General features: G+C 39.9%; 1 protein-coding gene across 1 annotated transcript in view; it reads right to left on the minus strand.

Annotated features, from left to right (window-relative positions):
* Positions 1-19,147, minus strand: part of INPP5F (inositol polyphosphate-5-phosphatase F) — a 106,154-nt gene that overhangs the window by 8,086 nt on the left and 78,921 nt on the right. The window contains exons 10-15 of the mRNA XM_081240270.1: positions 16,187-16,311; positions 15,334-15,411; positions 14,317-14,437; positions 12,626-12,754; positions 6,816-6,933; positions 4,476-4,674 (exon numbers count right to left, since the gene is read on the minus strand). Coding sequence (XP_081096396.1) covers positions 4,476-4,674; positions 6,816-6,933; positions 12,626-12,754; positions 14,317-14,437; positions 15,334-15,411; positions 16,187-16,311 — 770 coding nt within the window. The remainder of the gene's footprint in view (positions 1-4,475; positions 4,675-6,815; positions 6,934-12,625; positions 12,755-14,316; positions 14,438-15,333; positions 15,412-16,186; positions 16,312-19,147) is intronic.

Consider the following 19,147-nt stretch of genomic DNA (forward strand, 5'->3'; position numbering starts at 1 on the left):
GACAAGAAAAACAAGAAACCCCGTTTCAGGGCTCCCCGCCCCCGCGCCTGCAGCTGGGAAGCGGGCGCTGTGCTACTCGCTTTTCTCTTCCCACCAGTCAGGCATCCCCTCCTTCCACACGATGAACACGAACACCGCCAGCACCACATGCAGCCCCACCACCGCGACAATGGTCGCGTAAAAGCCACTGTCATCAGGTGACATTAACAGGAGGCTTTGAAAAAGCAGTAATTTACAGGAAAAATACAACCCCACGGGAACTTTAACCATAAGTCCTGCAAAAAGGAGAAAAATCTTGAAAGTCGTCGCCAGGCTGCCGCCTTCGGGCTTGGGCTCGGCGGCGTTGCCGGCGGCACTGCCCGTGGCATTCGCCTGCCGCTGGGTGGTCGGAGGAGGCCGGTGGGAGCGCGGCATCCCGTCAGTCTGTCCGTCCGTCCGTCCACGAGTCGAAGCTGTCAGAGCCGCTGGCAGCAGAGATAACACCTGCAGCGACTGCGCTGACTGCGGCAACCGCAGCGCGGCCGTGCCGGGTCACGCCCAGAATCTCAGCCCACTTCCGCCGCCCGCCTCCGCCGCGGCGCGCGCCCAGTGCGCAGGCGCGGCCGGTCCGGCACCGCCCTCGCCGCGAGGAGGGTGGGTTCCCGGGCCGCCGGAGAGGGGCGCCGAGGTGGCCGCGGGCTCTGGTCCCCCAGCCTGGCTCCCGTGAGAGCGCACGCACGCCTTTGCAAAGGGCCATCCCTGCTGGCCGGAGGGCTGCTAGTGGGCGGGCTGCAGCGCGCCTCACTAGCCCACTAACGCGGGTACAAGTGGTCATGTGCTCTCGGTGAAAGAAAAAGTGAGTCCAAGTGGGACAAAATAAAGAGTTGGCTTTGTGCTGATGCTGAAGGGCACCTGGACAGTACCGCCGATTTCCCGTCACATTAAGGATTCCTCCCCCGGCCGCAGCGCGCCAGCCGGCGTTTATCGGCTGTCATTCAAGTCAGCTTTCCTTGCAGCCGCTTGGAAGGGAAAGGACACAGAACAGCCCGAGAGGTCTGATCTGTATGCGCCAGGGGCTGTCCGCGGGGAACAAACTGAGCAGTGCTCCGTGTTTAACAGAAAAAGGCTCGGGGCCGGGGGTGGGCACCGGGTAAGCACGAAGGAGGGCAGAAACCAAGCAAACGGCACAAAGCTGTGCTGGACAGTTCCAGCTGGGGTGCTGGGAGGTAAAGAAAAAGGGAACAGCAGCCATTCTTGCTGAGCGGCGCAGGACGGAGCATTTGTAACTTTTTCTGCCAGGTATTTAAACAGGGCGGTGACTGCAGTGAAGTGAGTGAGGCACTGGTCCCTGGCGCAAAATTTAAGGGGATGCCAAAAAAACTCAGCCATCAAGGTAAGTTTTTAGTGCAATATTTTTTAAAAATCAAAATTAATGCAAACATATCATGATAAACAAAACATCAACATTTCAAATAAAGATAGGATCTGACCCTGCAACCTGTACAACCCTGTCTCACTTGCCTCACCCTAATCCCAGCCCTGGTTCCTGCAAAACTTTACAAAAACATGTAGCCCAATTCACCAAGAAGACACACAGCCCAATTTTTTAAATGAGCAAAGGATTTGAATAGACATTTTTCTAAGGAAGACATACAAATGCCCACCAAGCACAAGAAAAAAAAAATGCTCAACATCATGTGTCACTAGGGAAATACAAATCAAAACCACAGTGTGATACTACTTCACACCCCCTAGGATGACTACAGTAAAAAACCATGGAAAAAGTGTTGGTGAGGACATGGAAAAACTGGAACCCTCCTACATTACTGGTAGGAATGTAAAATGGTGCAGCCACTGTGGAAAATAGTTTGGTGGTTTCTCAAAAGTTACGCATTGAATTATATGTGGCCTGGCAATTTCCCCTCCTAGGTATACACTCAAAAGAAAAACAGGTGCGCAAACAAAAACTTGTACGTGAGTATTCACAGCATCACTATTTACAACAGAATAGCCAGACGGTGGAAACATAAATGCCCAAAGGAAGAGTGAATAAACAAAATGCAGTCTATCCATACAATGAAATACTATTCAGCGATGAAAAGTAATGAAGTTCTGGTACATGCCACAACGCCCATAAGCCATGAAAACATGCTAAGTGAATGAAGCCAAGTCACAAAGGCCACATATTACATGATTACATTTATATAAAGTGTCCAGAATACACGAGTCCAGAGAGATAGAAGTATCAATAGATTAGTGGTTGCTTAGGGGGTAAGGGTGGGGATAGAGTATGCGGATTCTCTTTGTGGTGATAAAAATGTTCTAAAACTGACCAAAGTGATGGTTGCACAACTCTGTGAATATTCTAAAAGCCACTGAATTGTACGCTTTAAATGGGCGAATTGTATGCTATATGAATAACATCTTGATAAAGGTGTTTTTAAAAACCACACACACAGCCTGAGGCAGACAGGTGCTGACTGCTGAAGCCTCCAAGCCCAAGGGGCTGAACTCACCGCTGGCTGTCTGGGGACCTGAGCCCCCAAAGCCATTCCCAGAGCTACCTCTTGCTGTCCTCCACCAGGGGCTGCCTGTTCTGGGTCCACATCTCTGCCTCAGTAGACAGACTGTACAAAGGCTCTATAGCAAACTCAGAGAGCCAAAGAGCAGGTTTCCAAACATCTCCCTTCAAGATAAAGGGAAAACTATCCACCATCTGGAAAATCTTTAAGCCTTGCAAATGAAGATAAATACCAGTAGCAAATGTAAAGAAATCTTAGCAGTGTTAGAAAGGATGATAACCACAAAGTATCTCTAATAAGAAGGACAGTTCTTGGGACTTCCCTGGTGACTCAGTGGTTAAGAATCCGCCTGCCAATGCAGGGGACACGGGTTTGAGCCCTGGTCCGGGAAGATCCCACATGCCCCAAAGCAACTAAGTCCGTGCGCCACAACTACTGAGCCTGCGCTCTAGAGCCCGTGAGGCACAACTACTGAAGCCCGCGTGCCTAGAGCCTGCGCTCTGCAACAAGAGAAGGCACCCAATGAGAAGCCTGCACACTGCAATGAAGAGTAGCGCCCGCTTGCTGCAACTAGAGAAAAGCCTGCAGGCAGCAACAAAGACCAAACGCAGCCAAAAATAAAAATAATATTTTAAAAAACCCACTTGATCTAAGGAAAACGATATTGACAATCACGACACCTTCAAAAAAGTGAAGTGCAAAGTTAAAACTCAAGCAAAATGCAGATGTGATACCTGCAGTTATTTCTGAATGGGAATTAAAAGTACTACCTTTTGGGAGTTTTTGTTTGTTTCATGCTGCATTAAGTTGGACTGCTATTTTAAAAACAACAAGTAACGTACATGAATAAAAATTTTTTACCAAATGGCTTATAGGAGCACAGAAATTTTCTGCTAAGTTGTGTGTGAGGAAAACCTCATCTTTTAAGAGTCCAAAAATTGCATCCATACATATAATACTAACTATCAAAGCGAAATAATCCGTGGAATTAAAGTCATGGAAGGTTTCCCTATGAACCTACAGTCAATGTTGCCTTTCGCTCATTTTAATATATGTATACTACCTTGCGTCCTACTGTTCTTTCAAGCTTATTTTATGCCCCTTTTATTAAAAACATATGAAATATAAAATAAAATCTAAATAGAGCCTTTTATTCTCAGAGCTTGGTCTAGAATTTTCTGAAGTGTTTCTGATTCGTAATATTGAAAATTGTAATTTTAGATTTTAGCCTGAAAGCAAGCATTCAATCTGGTGGATAAATTTGGATCCTGCCGTTCAGTTGATTATTTTAAAGAACCACTTGAAACTGGATGGTTTTTGTTTAAAAAAGAACGTTAAGTATTAGTTGCCCTATTTATTTTATGAAAGACCAGGACCACTTTACAACCCAAAGTAACTAGCATCATTAAACCTCTTGGTACACTCAGTTTTGTGCATTAATTCAATAAACCTAGATTCTGGGGCATGGAGTGGGGTTGGGGGCAGGGGAGAACTCACGAAACAAGCTTTGAACTGTAGTTTCACAATTTGGGTTTTTAAAAAATCAAATATTGCTAGTGCCCCCTTAATTTTACGGCCAAGGTGAGTGCCTTAGCTTGCCTTGCCAGCCGTGTGTTTGAGAACTGCCATGAACTATACGCATCCATGCTCACAGCTCTACAGGCAATTGCTAGCAATAATTAGGACAACTTAACAACATCAGAAAGCACGTTAGGGCTTCCCTGGTGGTGCAGTGGTTGAGAGTCCGCCTGCCGATGCAGGGGACACGGGTTCGTGCCCCGGTCCGGGAAGATCCCACATGCCGCGGAGTGGCTGGGCCCGTGAGCCATGGCCGCTGAGCCTGTGCGTCCGGAGCCTGTGCTCCGCAACGGGAGAAGCCACAACAGTGAGAGGCCCGCATACCGCAAAAAAAAAAAAAAAAAAAAAAGGTTTAAAAGAAAGCACGTTAGTTACCAGGACACCACTCCAACTCACCTGGGGTCACAGTCAATGAGGGCCCAGCCCCCATGGAACTTTTCATTATCAGGCAGCAGTAACTTCATGTAACTTTGTAAGAGTTGACTAATTAGTTCCTGGTGGCTTCTCTGATTTTCCTTATGCAAAGCTTCATGCTCTTTCTCCTTGGTAAATATGGAATAAAGATCTTCTGTCACTGGAATGCCTTGCATCAAATCTAGAGTAGAAAGTGTTAATATCTATCATCTTCTTAGTTTACTAATGCATTTTTAAAAAGCAAAAGAGAATATAAGACCTAAAATAATAAGACTCATTAAAAAACATAGGCATAAATCTTTGTGACCCTGGACTAGGCATGGTTTTTTTAGATATGAAACTAAAATCACAAGCCACAAAAGAAAAAACATAGTCAAACTGGACACCATCAAAATTAAAAACTTTTGTGTCTCAAAGGACAATGTCATGAAAATTAAAAGGCAGCCCACAGAATAGGAGCGAATATTTAAAAATCATCTGATCAGGGACCTGTATCCAAGACTATATAAAGAATTCCAACAACTCAATAATAAAAAGACAAATAAGCCAGTTTTAAAATGGGCAAAGGAACTGAACAGACAAGCTAACTTCTTCCTGGTACAGCACGCAGCTCAAGGCTTAACAAAATCATCGTAATCCCATTCCCTGTGCTTGTTTGGGACTGTAAGACTGGAGGAGGCTTCTGGGAGAGATCTGCCAATCACTGACCCTTTACAGGGAAGCAGTAAGCCCAGACTGCTACTGGCCCCTCTCTCTTAAACTTGAAAAGATCCAGCTTCAGGGTTAGGATGAAGCTGATGCGACTGATCGTCAAAATGAGAGAGGAACAGAACATGCCTCCTCAAAAACATAACTGAGGCGCTAAATCAAGCAACAGAAAGAAAGGTATCTTATTTTTCCTGAATAAACTGCTAAAATCCAATTTTCCTATCAGCATGCACCCTATGTGTGGCAAATTAACCAAACTTAATTACACCAGACTTATCAAATTCCTAAATTGCCTATGCATAGGCCCTACTATTTCATGTATAATAAATAATCAGGTTAAAAAAATAGGATTTAAAAAATATTCTTAGAGACCATATGACAAGCTGTTACATTTGATTCTAATCCAGAATACTGTACATTTACTTTAATCCTAAAAGGTGATACTTTCATGAAAATTAAAGTTAAAATATGCCAATGCATGAATTCCACTGGGCAATCTACCCTCCATTTCTTTTCTTAAATAGTGATAGGAATTGGTTAGAATAATCTCTAAATCTGATACCCTAATACCCTGTTAAATCATGCTTATAAGAAAGGATGCTATATTTGTCCATAGCAAAAACACATGATAAACATTATACGAAGAAAGAAAATCATCTCGTTTTTCTCTCTCAGCCTTGAGTAATGGAAAAACAAATAGAATATGGAGTTCTTAGTTGATGAGGTTTTAGGGCACCTTATTCCATACTCCAGGAGCCTCAACCCTGCCTTCTGTTACATGAATAACAAATTGACAAATACGTATGGAAATGAGCAGTTTCTTTTGCTGCTCCAGCCTAAAAAATTTGTCAAATTCTAATCTTGTAGGGACTTCCCTGGTGGTCCAGTGGTTAAGAATCCGCCTTCCAGGGACTTCCCTGGTGGCGCAGTGGATAACACTACATATTCCCAATGCAGGGGGCCTGGGTTCGATCCCTGTCAGGGAACTAGATCCCATATGCATGCCACAACTAAGAGTTCGCATTCCACAACTAAGGAGCCTGCATGCTGCAACTAAGGAGCCAGAGAGCCACAACTAAGGAGCCCACCTGCTGCAACTAAGGAGCCTGCAAGCCACAACTAAGGAGCCCACCTGCCACAACTAAGACCCAGTGCAACCAAAACAAACAAACAAATAAATATTTAAAAAAAAAAGAATCCGCCTCCCACTGCAGGGGATGTGGGTTCAATCACTGGTGGGGGAACTAAGATCCCACATGCCATGGGGCAACTAAGCCTGCACGCCACAACTACTTAGCCCGCACACTGCAACTAGAGAGAAGCCTGTGTGCCGCAACTAGAGAAGCCCGTGCACCGCAACGAAAGATCCTGCATGCCGCAACGAAGGTCCCACATGCTGCAACTAAGACCCAATGCAGCCAAATAAATAAATAAAATATCTTTTTAAAATTCTAATCTTGTAAAAATTTGATTTATTGGATAAGATGTTCAACACAGAGACACAAATATATTATACAACATATGAACTATGTTAATGAAGTTGGTTACTGTAAAAGGTTAGTCACAGAAAGAAGAACAAATTTGAGAGAGGAGAAAGGCATTTATGTTCCTTACCTATAACGGCTTGCCTATAAGCATCCTTAAATCGATTCAGGTAATACCTATTTGCCGAGTTAACACCATCTTTCATAACTCCTGCTAACTTCCTTTCTCCTGTCCTTGTAAAGTCACCCTGTCAAGGAAAAAGTCACTTTAACAATTTATTCAAGAACAAAAATGTTCCTGAAGTCAATATGGGCTTTTGATTCAAGACTGGAATTCTATAGGGCTTTATAATTTCCAAATAATGTAATTAAAATATCTACTAGTATTTGACGCAGATCCAAGCATGTCAAACAATTAAACATGCTATTGGTGGCATAAAGTCTCCACAGTTAGATTGTGCCTTAAGGTAAAGCCATTCTTGGCAATCTGTAGAATATCTAAAATTTACAGATCAAAACGTATTATATAATAAACAAAACAACAAAAAGATTTTTAAACCTCCAACTGGTATGCTATTCAAAACACATAAATTTCTGATGTGGGAAAATGTAGACAGTTCCCTAGAGCTTATTATAATGGAATTTAACCTGCATGTGTGGTTGTGTGTACATATAGAGAGAGCAGAGGTTTCCATACCTTGCTGCACATTACAATCCCTGTAGAATGATCCAATGAAGATTTAATTGTTTTGTTTCTCTTGGTTTTCACAACAAAGGTGTCAGAGCAAGTCCCTAGAGAGGTAGTGACTTAAACTTAAGGCAAGGAAAGCATAGTCTCTTTCTCCCCCATCCCAACCCCACTATTTCTATCCAAGGCAATCTTGGAAACAAGCCTGGTCCTAAAATTGACAATTTAGGAAGAACACGTTGCCAATTAGGTCATTCACAGGAAATATTAATTTAGCAACATGAATCTATTATAGAAGAGAGAGGCGTGAATGCTGCATCCGAAGAATTTTAATATCAAAGGAAAAAAGTGTTCCTCTTTTTTTTCCAGCTTTGTATAATTGACAAGTACCATTGTATAAGTTTAAGGTGTACAATGTGATGATTGGATATATGTGTGTGTATATATATATAGTACTGTTAACTATAGTCACCATGCTGTACGTTAGATCCCCAGAACTTATAACCGAAAGTTTGTACTCTTTGACCAATATCTCCCCATTTTCCCCATCCTCTGGTAAGCACCAATCTACTCAATGTTTCTATGCGTTTGACTTTTTAAAATTCCAGGTATAAGTGAGATCATGCAGTATTTGTCTTTCTCTGTTTGCCTTATTTCACTTAACATAATGTCCTCAAGGTTCATCCATGTTGCTGCAAATGTCAGGATTTTCTTCTTTTTTATGGCTGAATATTCCATTATATATATAACACACACACATTTTCTTTAGCCATTCATCCACCGTCAGATACTTAGGTTGTTTCCAGGTCTTGACTATTATGAAGAGTGCTACAATGAACACAGGAGTTACAGGTATTTCTGTGACATACTGATTTCATTTTCTTTGGATATATACTCATAAAATAAGATTGCTGGGTCATATGGTCACTCCATTTTTAATTTTTTGAGGAACTTCCTTACCATTTTCCATAGTGGCTATGCCGATTTACATTCGCACCAACAATGTACAAGGGTTACCTTTTCTCCCGTGTTATCTCCTGTCTTTTAGATAACTCCCATTCCAACAGGTAGGAGGTGATCGCTCACTGTGGTTTTGATTTGCACTTCCCTGATGATTACTGATGCTGAGCACCTTTTTATGCACCTGTTGGCCAATTGTATATCTTCTTTGGAAAAATGGCTGTTCAGGTCCTCTGCCTGTTGTAAAACCAGATTATGTGTTGTTTGCTATTGAGTTGCATTACTTCGTTACATATTTTGGATATTAACCCTTTCTCAGACATATGGTTGGCAAATATTTTCTCCCATTCCATGGGTTGTCTTTTCATTTTGTTGATTATTTTACTATGCAAAAGCTTCTTTTTTTGGGGATGTAATCCCACTTGTTTATGTTTACTTTTCTTCTTGTGCTTTTGATGTCATGTCCAAAAAATCATTGCTAAGATCAATGTCATGGAACTTTCCCTATGTTTTCTTGTAGGAGTAAACTAAAGTTTCAGGTTTTACAGTCTTTAATCCATTTCGAGTTAATTTTTGTGAATGGTGTAAGATAGGGGTCCAGTTTAATTATTTTGCATATGAATATCCAGTTTCCCAACAGTATTAGTGAAGAGACTATCATTTCCCCATTGAGCATTCTTAGCTCCCTTGTCAAATTATTAGTTGACTGATAGCGTGAGTTTTTTTCTGGGCTCCCGGTTCTATTCCATGAGTCTATGTGCCTGTTTTTATGCCAGTACTATGTTTTGATTACTACAGCTTTGTGATATAGTTTGAAATCAGGAAGTGGGATATCTCCAGTTTTCTTCTTTCTCAGGATTGCTTTGGCTATTAGGGGTCTCTTGTGGTTCCACATGAATTTTAGGATTTTTTTTTTTTATAGAAAATGCCAATTTTCTATCAAAATGGAATTTTGATAGAGATTATATTGAATCTGGAGATGGCTTTGAGTAATTTTTTTTTTGCGGTACGCGGGCCTCTCACTGTTGTGGCCTCTCCCGTTGCAGAGCACAGGCTCCGGACACGCAGGCTCAGCAGCCATGGCTCACGGGCCCAGCCGTTCCGCGGCATGTGGGATCTTCCTGGACTGGAGCACGAACCCATGTCCCTGCATCGGCAGGCGGACTCTCAACCACTGCGCCACCAGGGAAGCCCTGGATAATATTTTAATGTTAATGTTTCCAAGCCATGAACCTAGGCTATCTTCCATTTATTTGTGCCTTCAATTTCTTTCATCAACGTCTTACAGTTTTTAGTGTACAGATCTTTCACCTTCTTGATTAAATTTATTCCTTACTATTTTATTGTTTTTGATGCTACTGTAAATGGGATTGTTTTATTTCTTTTTTTAGATAATCTCAATTAGTGTATAGAAACGACAGATTTTGGTAGGTTGATTTTGTATCCTGCAACTTTACTGAATTCATTTATTAGTTCTAATAGTTTTCTGGTGGAGTCTTTAGGATTTTCTATATAAGGTTGACCCTTTAACAATGTGGAGGTTAATCTTTGTATAACTTATAGTCGGTTTTCTGTATCCACATTTCCTCCACATCCAGGGATTCAACCAACCAGACTGTGTAGTATTGTAGTATTTACAACTGAAATATATCCACATATAAAGTGGACCCGTGTAATTCAAACCCATGTTGTTCCAAGTCAACTGCATAAGAACACATCACCTGCAAATCACGACAATGTTACTTCTTCCCTACCAATTTGGATGCTTTTTCTTTCTTTCTCTTGCCTGATTGCTCTGGCTAGGACTTCCAGCACTATGATGAATAGGAGTGGTGAAAGTGAGCACCTTTGTCTTGTTCCTGATCTGAGAGGAAAGCTTTCAGTTTTCACCACTGGGTGAAAGGATGTTGAATTTTGTCAAATGCTTTTTTTTTGCATCTATTGAGATGATCCTATAATTTTTATCTTTCATTCTATTGATGTGGTGTAACACATTTATTGATTTTCAAATTCTGAACCAGGGGTAAGTCCCTCTTCCTCATGGAATATGATCCCTTTAATGAGCTGCTGTATTTGGTTTGTTAGTATTTTGTTGAGAATTTTCGTATCTATAATAATCAGGGACATGGGCTCAGAGTTTTCTTGTTGTGTCTTTGTCTAGTTTATGTATCAGGGCCTCATAGAAACAGTTTGGAAGTGTTCCCTCTTCTATTTTTTGAGAAGAGTTTGAAAAGGACTGGTATTAATTCTTCTTTAAATGTTTGTAGAATTCACCAGTGAAACCATCTAGTCCTGGGCTTTTCTTAGTTGGGAGCTTTTTGATTACTGATTCAATCTCCTTACTCATTGGCCTATTCAGATTTTCTGTTGCTTCGTGATTCAGTCTGGTAGGCTGTATGTTTCTAGGAATTAATCCATTTCCTCTAAATTGTTCAATTTGTTGGCATACGCCTGTTCATAGTAGTCTCATAATCCTATATATTTCTGTGGTATCAGTTGTAATATCTCTTTCATTTATAATTTTGAGTTCTTTTTTCCTTGGTTAGCCTAAGAGTTTGTCAATTTTGTTTACCTCTTCAAAACAGCCAATTCTTAACTTTGTTGATCTTTTCTATTGTTTTTCTATTTCACTTATTTCTGTTCTAATCTTTATTACTTCCTTCCTCTTGCCAACTTTAGGCTTAGTTTCTTCTTTTTCTAGTTCCTTGAGGTTTAATTGTTAGGTTGAGATCTTCCTTTTTTCTTAATATAGGCATTTATAGCTATAAAGTTTCCTCTTAGAACTGCTTTCGCTGTATCCCATAAATTTTGGTATGTTGTGTTTCCGGTTTAATTTGTTTCAAGATATTTTTTGATTTCCCTTTTGATTTCTTCTTTGATCCATCTGTTGTTCAAGAGTATGTTACTTGCCACATATTTGTGAATTTTCCAATTTTCCTCCTGTTACTGATTTCTAGTTTCATATCACTGTGCTCAGAAAAGATACCTGATATAATTTCTATCTTCTTGAAGTTGCTGAGACTTGTTTTGTGGCCTAACATAATCTATCCTGGAGAATGTTTCATTTGTGCTTCTGAAAAATGTGTATTCTACTGTTGGTGGATGGAGTGTTCTGTATATGTCTGTTAGGTCCATAGGCTCTATAGTGTTGTTCAAATTCGTTGTTTCTTTATTGATTTTCTGCCTGGATAATCTATCCATTGTTGAGAGTGGGCTGTTAAAGTCCCCTACTATTATTGTAATGCTGTTCATTTCTCATTTTAGTTTTATTAGTATTTGCATTATATATTTAGGTGCTCTGATGTTGAGTGCATAAGTAGTACTTCTCTTTAAACAATAACTTGCACAAGGATTTCTAAAGTTCAGTTTCCTTAATTAACAAAAAGCTTTTTGACATTCATCACCCAACGAAAAGATGGATAATCTGATGCTTGTTGAGCTCTCGATGGTACAATTTGTTGTAATAAATATCCTGGGGTGAACTATTACCTTGAAGGAAAGTTAACATAAACCTAATTTAAGCTAATTCAACCACTTCCTATTGCCCACAGAGGGAGTATTTAGTGACCAGTGACTACAGTTTACATTTACATTAAATTCTGTGAAGATCAGCTTGGTGGGATCCGCAAAAGACTTTATGTATAACAATCACAAAAGATAATAAAACTTTTCTTCAACATTTACTATGTGTCAGGGAATGGTCTAAGCTCTAACATGTTATTAACTCATATAATCCCATGCCAAATTTTTGAAGTGGGCCTAGTATTATTCCTGTTTTACAAATGAAGAGACAGACACAGAGAAGTTACGTGACTTGCCCATAGTCACAGAGCTAGTAAGAGGCAGGGCTGGGACTCAAGTTCAGAGGAGGCAAATTATACCAGGGACCCAAATCCCACCAACAGAGACATGTTTTATTTTGTCTGTATAAAGTTTTAACCGTTATACATAAAATTCCAACTTTCCAAACTCCCTTGAAAACTGGGAGATCTAGCAACACTGGGCCTCCATCCCCATTAGGAAGTAGCAGGACAGCACCTTCCTAAGACAACATATGCTCTTCCTCAGGTCCACACAGCCCATCTCTCCCTTTAATCTAATGGGTCACATTACCTGGCATCTGTAGAATTTGAATGTGTGACCCCTGCCTTACCCAAACATTCCAGAAAGGAGTCAACTACATACACCTACCACCTGAAACCCATGTACTTTTCTCTCAAAAACCAAGTTGGTTTTAAACTATACCCTGTGTCCCACATAATGACCCACAGATGCTGGCTGCAGGTACCTACCTTCAGGGCAGCTGTCCCAGCATACTGTCTGCTAATGGAGTCACCGTTGTTGGCCCACATTATCTGATAAATTCGATTGCATTTCACCGGTAGTGGCTGCTCTGGGGGCATCACACCTAATTTTTTCAGCTAAAATTAATACATTGGTAGATTAACTGCATATAAGCCAGGACACTATAGCATAAAATGTATACTGCAGAGAAAGGAAGCATATGCATGTACAATTTAGGACCCTTAAATATAAAAAAATGATGTTTTCAGACTTTTTCAAAATTAAGCACCACCTGAAAGATAGCTTTATGAATTGCTACATCTGAATAAATAGAATAAAAAAATTATACTGTTTTGCTGTAATTTTTAATGTGTAGACTCATACTATTATATTTTGTCTTTCTTTTAAATTTGGCTATGAAGTGAAACTAACCATCAAAAAATCATATAGAAACAACAATAATATTAATAGTAGCAGAGCAGTAAGTGCCCAATAAATGTTAAGTCTGGTGCCACATTCTAAGAGCTTTTTTTTTTTACAAATTTATTTTATTTTTGGCTGCATTAGGTCTTCGTTGCTGAGCGTGGGCTTTCTCTATTTGTGGTGAGCAGGGGCTACTCTTCGTTGTGGTGCGCAGGCTTCTCACTGCAGTGGCTTCTCTTGTTGCAGAGCACAGGCTCTAGGCATGTGGGCTTCAGTAGTTGTGGCACGTGGGCTCTAGAGCGCAGGCTCAATAGTTGTGGCACACGGGCTTAGTTGCTCTGCGGCATGTGGGATCTTCCCGGACCAGGGCTCGAACCCGTGTCTCCTGCAGTGGCAGGTGGATTCTTAACCACGGCGCCACCAGGGGAGTCCAAGCTTTTAAAAATAAATTATCTCATTTACTCCTCATAACCATACTATGCAATCAATACTCTTATTACCCCCATTTATAGATGAGGAGATAGAAGTTTGGAGAGGTTGAATTCTTTGCATGGGGTCAACACCTTGTACGTGCTAGGGCCAGGGCTTGATCTCCAAAGCCTGGCTGCTTCAGTGTGACAGTAGAAGACACCCCCAAAGGATAGTCACAAGGTTCTATCAGGAGAAAAAAACATGCTAGGAATGTCAACCTTGGGAATTCATTACCCAGGTGTTACAGGGCTGAAAGATCTAAAAGGGGACACTGAGATAAGAGATATAATGACTCCAGGAAACAGCAGGGTTGGGGCACAAAGGGAAGAGGCTGGTTCTGTGGTGCCAAAGGAACCAAAGCCACAGAGAGGGTGCTGATGATGGGAATACATAACATGGGTGAAGGGACTTGTCCCCTTGTCCTCCTCCAGCCTCATGGTCTTCCTTTAATGCCCTCTATTGGCAGAGCCTGACATGGAACCAGCTGGTTGAGCAGAAAGGTGGTGTGCAGACCCCATGCCCCAATACAGAAGCGAGTGTTTGGAGCTGAGAGAAAAAGGTAAATGACTACACAGTGCCACCCAGTACAATTTTAAATGCTGGGCCTCACATTTTTGAAATGAGTACTTAAGAAAACGCCACTTGATTCAACTGATTTCTAGGAAAGGCTGTACTTTCCAGGTTTTAAAGCAACAAGGATGTTTGCATGCTGTAAATGTTCTGTGGAACAAAGATTTTAGTTACTGGTTTACATGTGAAAAAAAATTAAAAATGAATATTTACAATCCAGGGGACTCCAAATTACCTGCTGTTCCATGACCACTCGTGCAATGGCAGCTTGGACCACATTGGTGCGATCCAGGCAGTCCATGCAATTAACTCGAAAAATCCCTTCTTGTTTACATATTACTCCAGCTTGATCAACCCTTTTCAAAAACAGTATGGAATTACTTTACAATATGAAATACCTTAAAGTTTTCAAAACCCACAATTCTTCAAAGTGTAATAATAACAACAGCAACATTGGTTATCAATTTGCTTAGAATATTATTATGTGGCAGGCATTACTGAGACCTTTGAGACATTATTGTTAATTTACACAATAACTCAACAAGGAAGATATTATCCCCATTTTGGGGAAAAAAAAAAACAGGTACACAAAGAGTGACTTGCCTGAGTCACACAACTACTAGGCAGAGCTGACACAACCCCTAGTCATGCTTTTCTACACATTTAAAACCAGAAGGCACTTTAAAACACCTTCCTGTTCCTCCTTTTTGACTTCAAGTAGAAATGCATGTAAATTAGCTTGAACAGACTAATTCACTCTATCACCCAGTGAGAAGTCATGCAGCATGCCTCACTCATCTAACTTCTCTAGCCACCTGTGGCCTTAAAAACTAATCAAATGTTCTCTCCTGTCCTTTAAGCCAACTTCTTCCTACATCTCCCCTGAAGAATCAACTTCCTTCTCTGATAATTTTTAAATGTCTCAAAACTGGGACCAAATACCTCTAAACCTTCCTTCCCGTGTTAGGGACCAAGAAGAGTAGATCATGAAGCGTTAGAAGGAATTAAAGAATAGTCACAGAGCACTTCACTCCATTTTGCTGACCACCTGACACCTTTTCCCTGTCCAAAGCTAACAATGCCTAATGACTCACACTCTTTTGAAAAGGAGAATAGGAATTGGGAAGCAAAGCAAGAAAAACAAAAATCCTTTCTCAGCCTGCTATTATTTTAACACTTAGTGATACTAGACAAATACATATGATTTCACAGACCAAGAGTCTGTCAAACTGATTTCTTACGAAATACCTACCAACACCACTTCATGTCAAGAATAATGTCATAAATGGCATCTGTTAGTGTTTGAACATTCTCAAACTTCATTCCTCGGCTAAAATACATGCCAAAAGGAAAAAAAAAACTTTAATAATTTTTTTAAGCTGAAGATATGATATCTAAGGTTACTTGGAAAAATGAAAGAACATTATTACTATAAATATGACAATAACACTACTTTAAATAAGCAATTATATAAATATTTATAACTAATCTTCATTATTAAAGAAAATATGCTTAAGAATACACTGAAACATATCACAGCCATCAGAAGCTTCTTTCCCCACCAAAATTTTCAATACCTAGGTCAATGAACCCACATTAGAGTCAGGATTATGACAGAAGAAACTTGCTTTCAGAATACACACAAGTTAAAATTACCATCAAAATGATTGTTGTTTTTCCAGAGCAAACTCCAGTGGAGTTATCCCAAGGGAGAGCAGTATTACTAACAGTATAAAGATGAGCCAGCAGGATGAGTTTTAAGTAAGGGAACACTATTATCCTGCCAGGCTCAAACTCAAGCAGAAAGGGAAAGTTCCAGAAATTCTTTAACTGAAGGATAAAAGGAAAAAAGGAACTCTAAGTCCCCAGGTCATTTCGGAACAAAAAGACTGTAAATATTTCAGGAAGAATTAACTTAAATTTTTAGGCAAAATAAAACCCGTATGAAAATGAAACTAAGTAAACAAATGATAGTCCTTTCCTTTCTAACAATGAGGAGAACAAGATTTTCTTCCCAATAAAGAGAAGAGAAACTAAGGTCCCTGTGGCAGTGTCTACCACAAACACTGGAACTGATCAAACCTCACCTCAGGAAGCCATCTTACCAGTGCTCATGGAAGTCAAATGAAACGTAAGTGAGGTGTGAGCTGTTAAAGAGCAGCACTTGTTTCAGGTAAGCGTCACCAATTATTTTCTCTCTTCCTGCCTGGTCTACCAAGTTAATAATAACCTGTGAGAGTAAAGAAAAGGAAAAAATTTAGCTTAATCAGACTTGAGACTCATGATTTTTACTGAATTTATTTAGAATTATGTTTTAGAAATAATTTATAGCCAGGCTCAGAAATTAATCTACTCAAGCATCAATTTTTTTCCCTATAAAATAAGATTTTCATTTGTTACATTTAGGTTTATGAGAATTTACATCAATGGTATGAATAGCTTTTTTACACATTATACATTTGCAATAACCTCTTAGAATATATAATGAAAACAAATTCCTTTATAATAGCAGGTATTTTAGATCTCTAGAATAATTTTTAAAGAAATATACAAGACCTACATACTGGACACTATGAAACTTTGCTGAAACATGTAAAAGAAAACCTGAATAAATGGAGAGACACACCATGGTGCCAGATGGCAAGATTCAATATTGTAAAGATGTCAAGTCTCCCTAGGTTAACCTATATACTCAACAATCCCAATCAAAATTCAATCAGGATCTTTTTATGGACTTGGAAAGTTAATTCTAAAGTTTATCTTGAAGAGTGAATAATACAGGAAAATATTTGAATAATAATAAAGGACTTGTCCCATTGGAGAGCAAAACATACTTTAAATGTATAGTGATTAAAACTGTGGTACGAGTGCAGAAAAATGAATGACTCAGCAGAACACGACAGATGGCCTAGAGACAGACATATGTACATTGAGGAATCTAAGCTATGGTTACATCATTCTGAGAGAAATATGGACTATACTATATGTGGACTACGTATGGACTATACTATAGTGGTATCCTACAAATGGTATTGGGATAACTGTCTGTTTACATGGGGGGGACTCAAGTTAGCCCTCTACACTTCATTATAGACAAAATAGATTCTAGATGCATTAATGATCTAAATATTTTTTCTTCAAGTTATAAAAAAGCTAGACGAAATGTTGGGATGATTTTTTCCTAATTGAAGGATGGCACTGACCTTCTAAGCATAACAAAAACCAGAGAGCGTAAAGAAAAGATGGACAGATGTGACGACATAAAAATATAAAACCTCTGTGTACTAAATGACAGTATAAGCAAAGGTTAAAAAAAAAAAAAGGACTACCTAGGGGAATATACCTGCAACATAAAAACCATTAATATATAAAGAGTGCTATAAATTCAGTAAGGAAAAAAATGGGTAAAGGATACAGAGGATATTCACAAGAGAAGATAAACAAATAGCCAATAAACATGAGACTACAACTTTAAAGAAATGTAAATTTTAAAACAGGAAACCAGTTTTCACCTATAGACAGGCAAAAGCTGAACACTAAATGTAGACAGCATTAGTGAGTATAGGGGTAATGGGCACTGGCTCCCATTGATACTGAGAGTGTACACTGGTGTGATCTTTTTGGAAGCAACTGAGTGGTAGGTATCAACCTAAAAGAAATGTAATGTTTGATCCAGCCATTTCACCTCTAGAACTTTATAAAGCACGCAAGTGTTCCAAAATATATAAAGGATGTTTTCTGGAGAATTTTAGAATAGCAAAAACTATATCCTAAAGGTCCACCAATGGAGAAATGGTTACATAATAGCCATGAGCTATTAAGTGAAAACAGTTGCACAATAGTGTATATCCCAGAGCTTATAGCGCTCTTTTGACTTAAATTTTGAATGGGTATATATATGCATGTGTCAAGATGTTTTTTGCTGCAAATGACAAATTACTGACTCAAATCTCAGAACGGAAATCTGTTCTAAACCTCAGAAGTCGAGGCTGCACGGTTCCAGAACTGCTTCATTCAATGGTGACCAAAACCAGATCTATCTTTTTGTTCCGTCACCCTCGGCATATTAGTCAATCCTCAGGCTAATGACCTAGGCTTGACACAGCTGCAGCAGTACCAATCAAATCCAGACACAACCACCACAGGGGGACTGACTGTGGGTTCCTGTGTCTCTTTTTATTAGAGTAGGAAATCTTGCCCAGAGCCTCCCAGCAGACTTCCCTTCACATCAGACCTCATTGGCCAAAGTGCCAAGAACATACACAGGCCCACACCTGTACCAAATACAGGCAAGAGCAACAGTAGTGACACCAAGACTGAGTCAGACCGACTGTAGGCCCACCTCCCAGAGAGCAATTGCCCAGCAGATGAGGGTGGATAAAAGAACACTCTTGGGGTACTGTTAGAAAGGAACAAGTGTCTGCTCAACACATACGCCTATAAAGTTGATGTGCATGATGTGTACAAACAGACTGTGAAAGTCAACAGGGAGCAGGAATGAGGGTGGAGAGGAGGTTATTTCTTCTACTTCCTTTACATACCTCACTATTCAATTTTTACAGTGATTATGTGTTACATTTAAATTATGGTTTATTCTCTTCAATGCTACTTATAATTACACATATTGCGAATACATGAAATTTATTTACATTGTAAAAAATTCAAACGTGGATAAAGGTCACACCCCTCCTGACCACAACCTAAGTCCACAGCCTTCCCTGAAGGTAACTCCCACTACAAGTTTGACGTGTACCCTTTCAGGCCATCTAAGTGCGTTCCTATATAAATGTGCATGCCATATGTAGGTGAGAATACACATATATATGAAAGAGAATTACATATGACACAGTTTTGTTTTGTGGGAGTTTTTAAATGGTAATGTGCCATATGCTGTTACGCAGTTTTTCTCACTCCACTATATAAGATCTTTTCACATTAGTACACACAGATGTACCTCATCTTTTTTTTTAAGAAAATGTTGGGGGTAGGAGTTTTTATTAATTTATTTATTTATTTTTGCTGTGTTGGGTCTTCGTTTCTGTGCGAGGGCTTTCTCTAGTTCTGGC

Source organism: Mesoplodon bidens (genome assembly GCF_964165515.1).
Source record: "Mesoplodon bidens genome assembly, chromosome: 1".
In the NCBI taxonomy this organism is placed as follows: Eukaryota; Metazoa; Chordata; class Mammalia; order Artiodactyla; family Ziphiidae; genus Mesoplodon; species Mesoplodon bidens.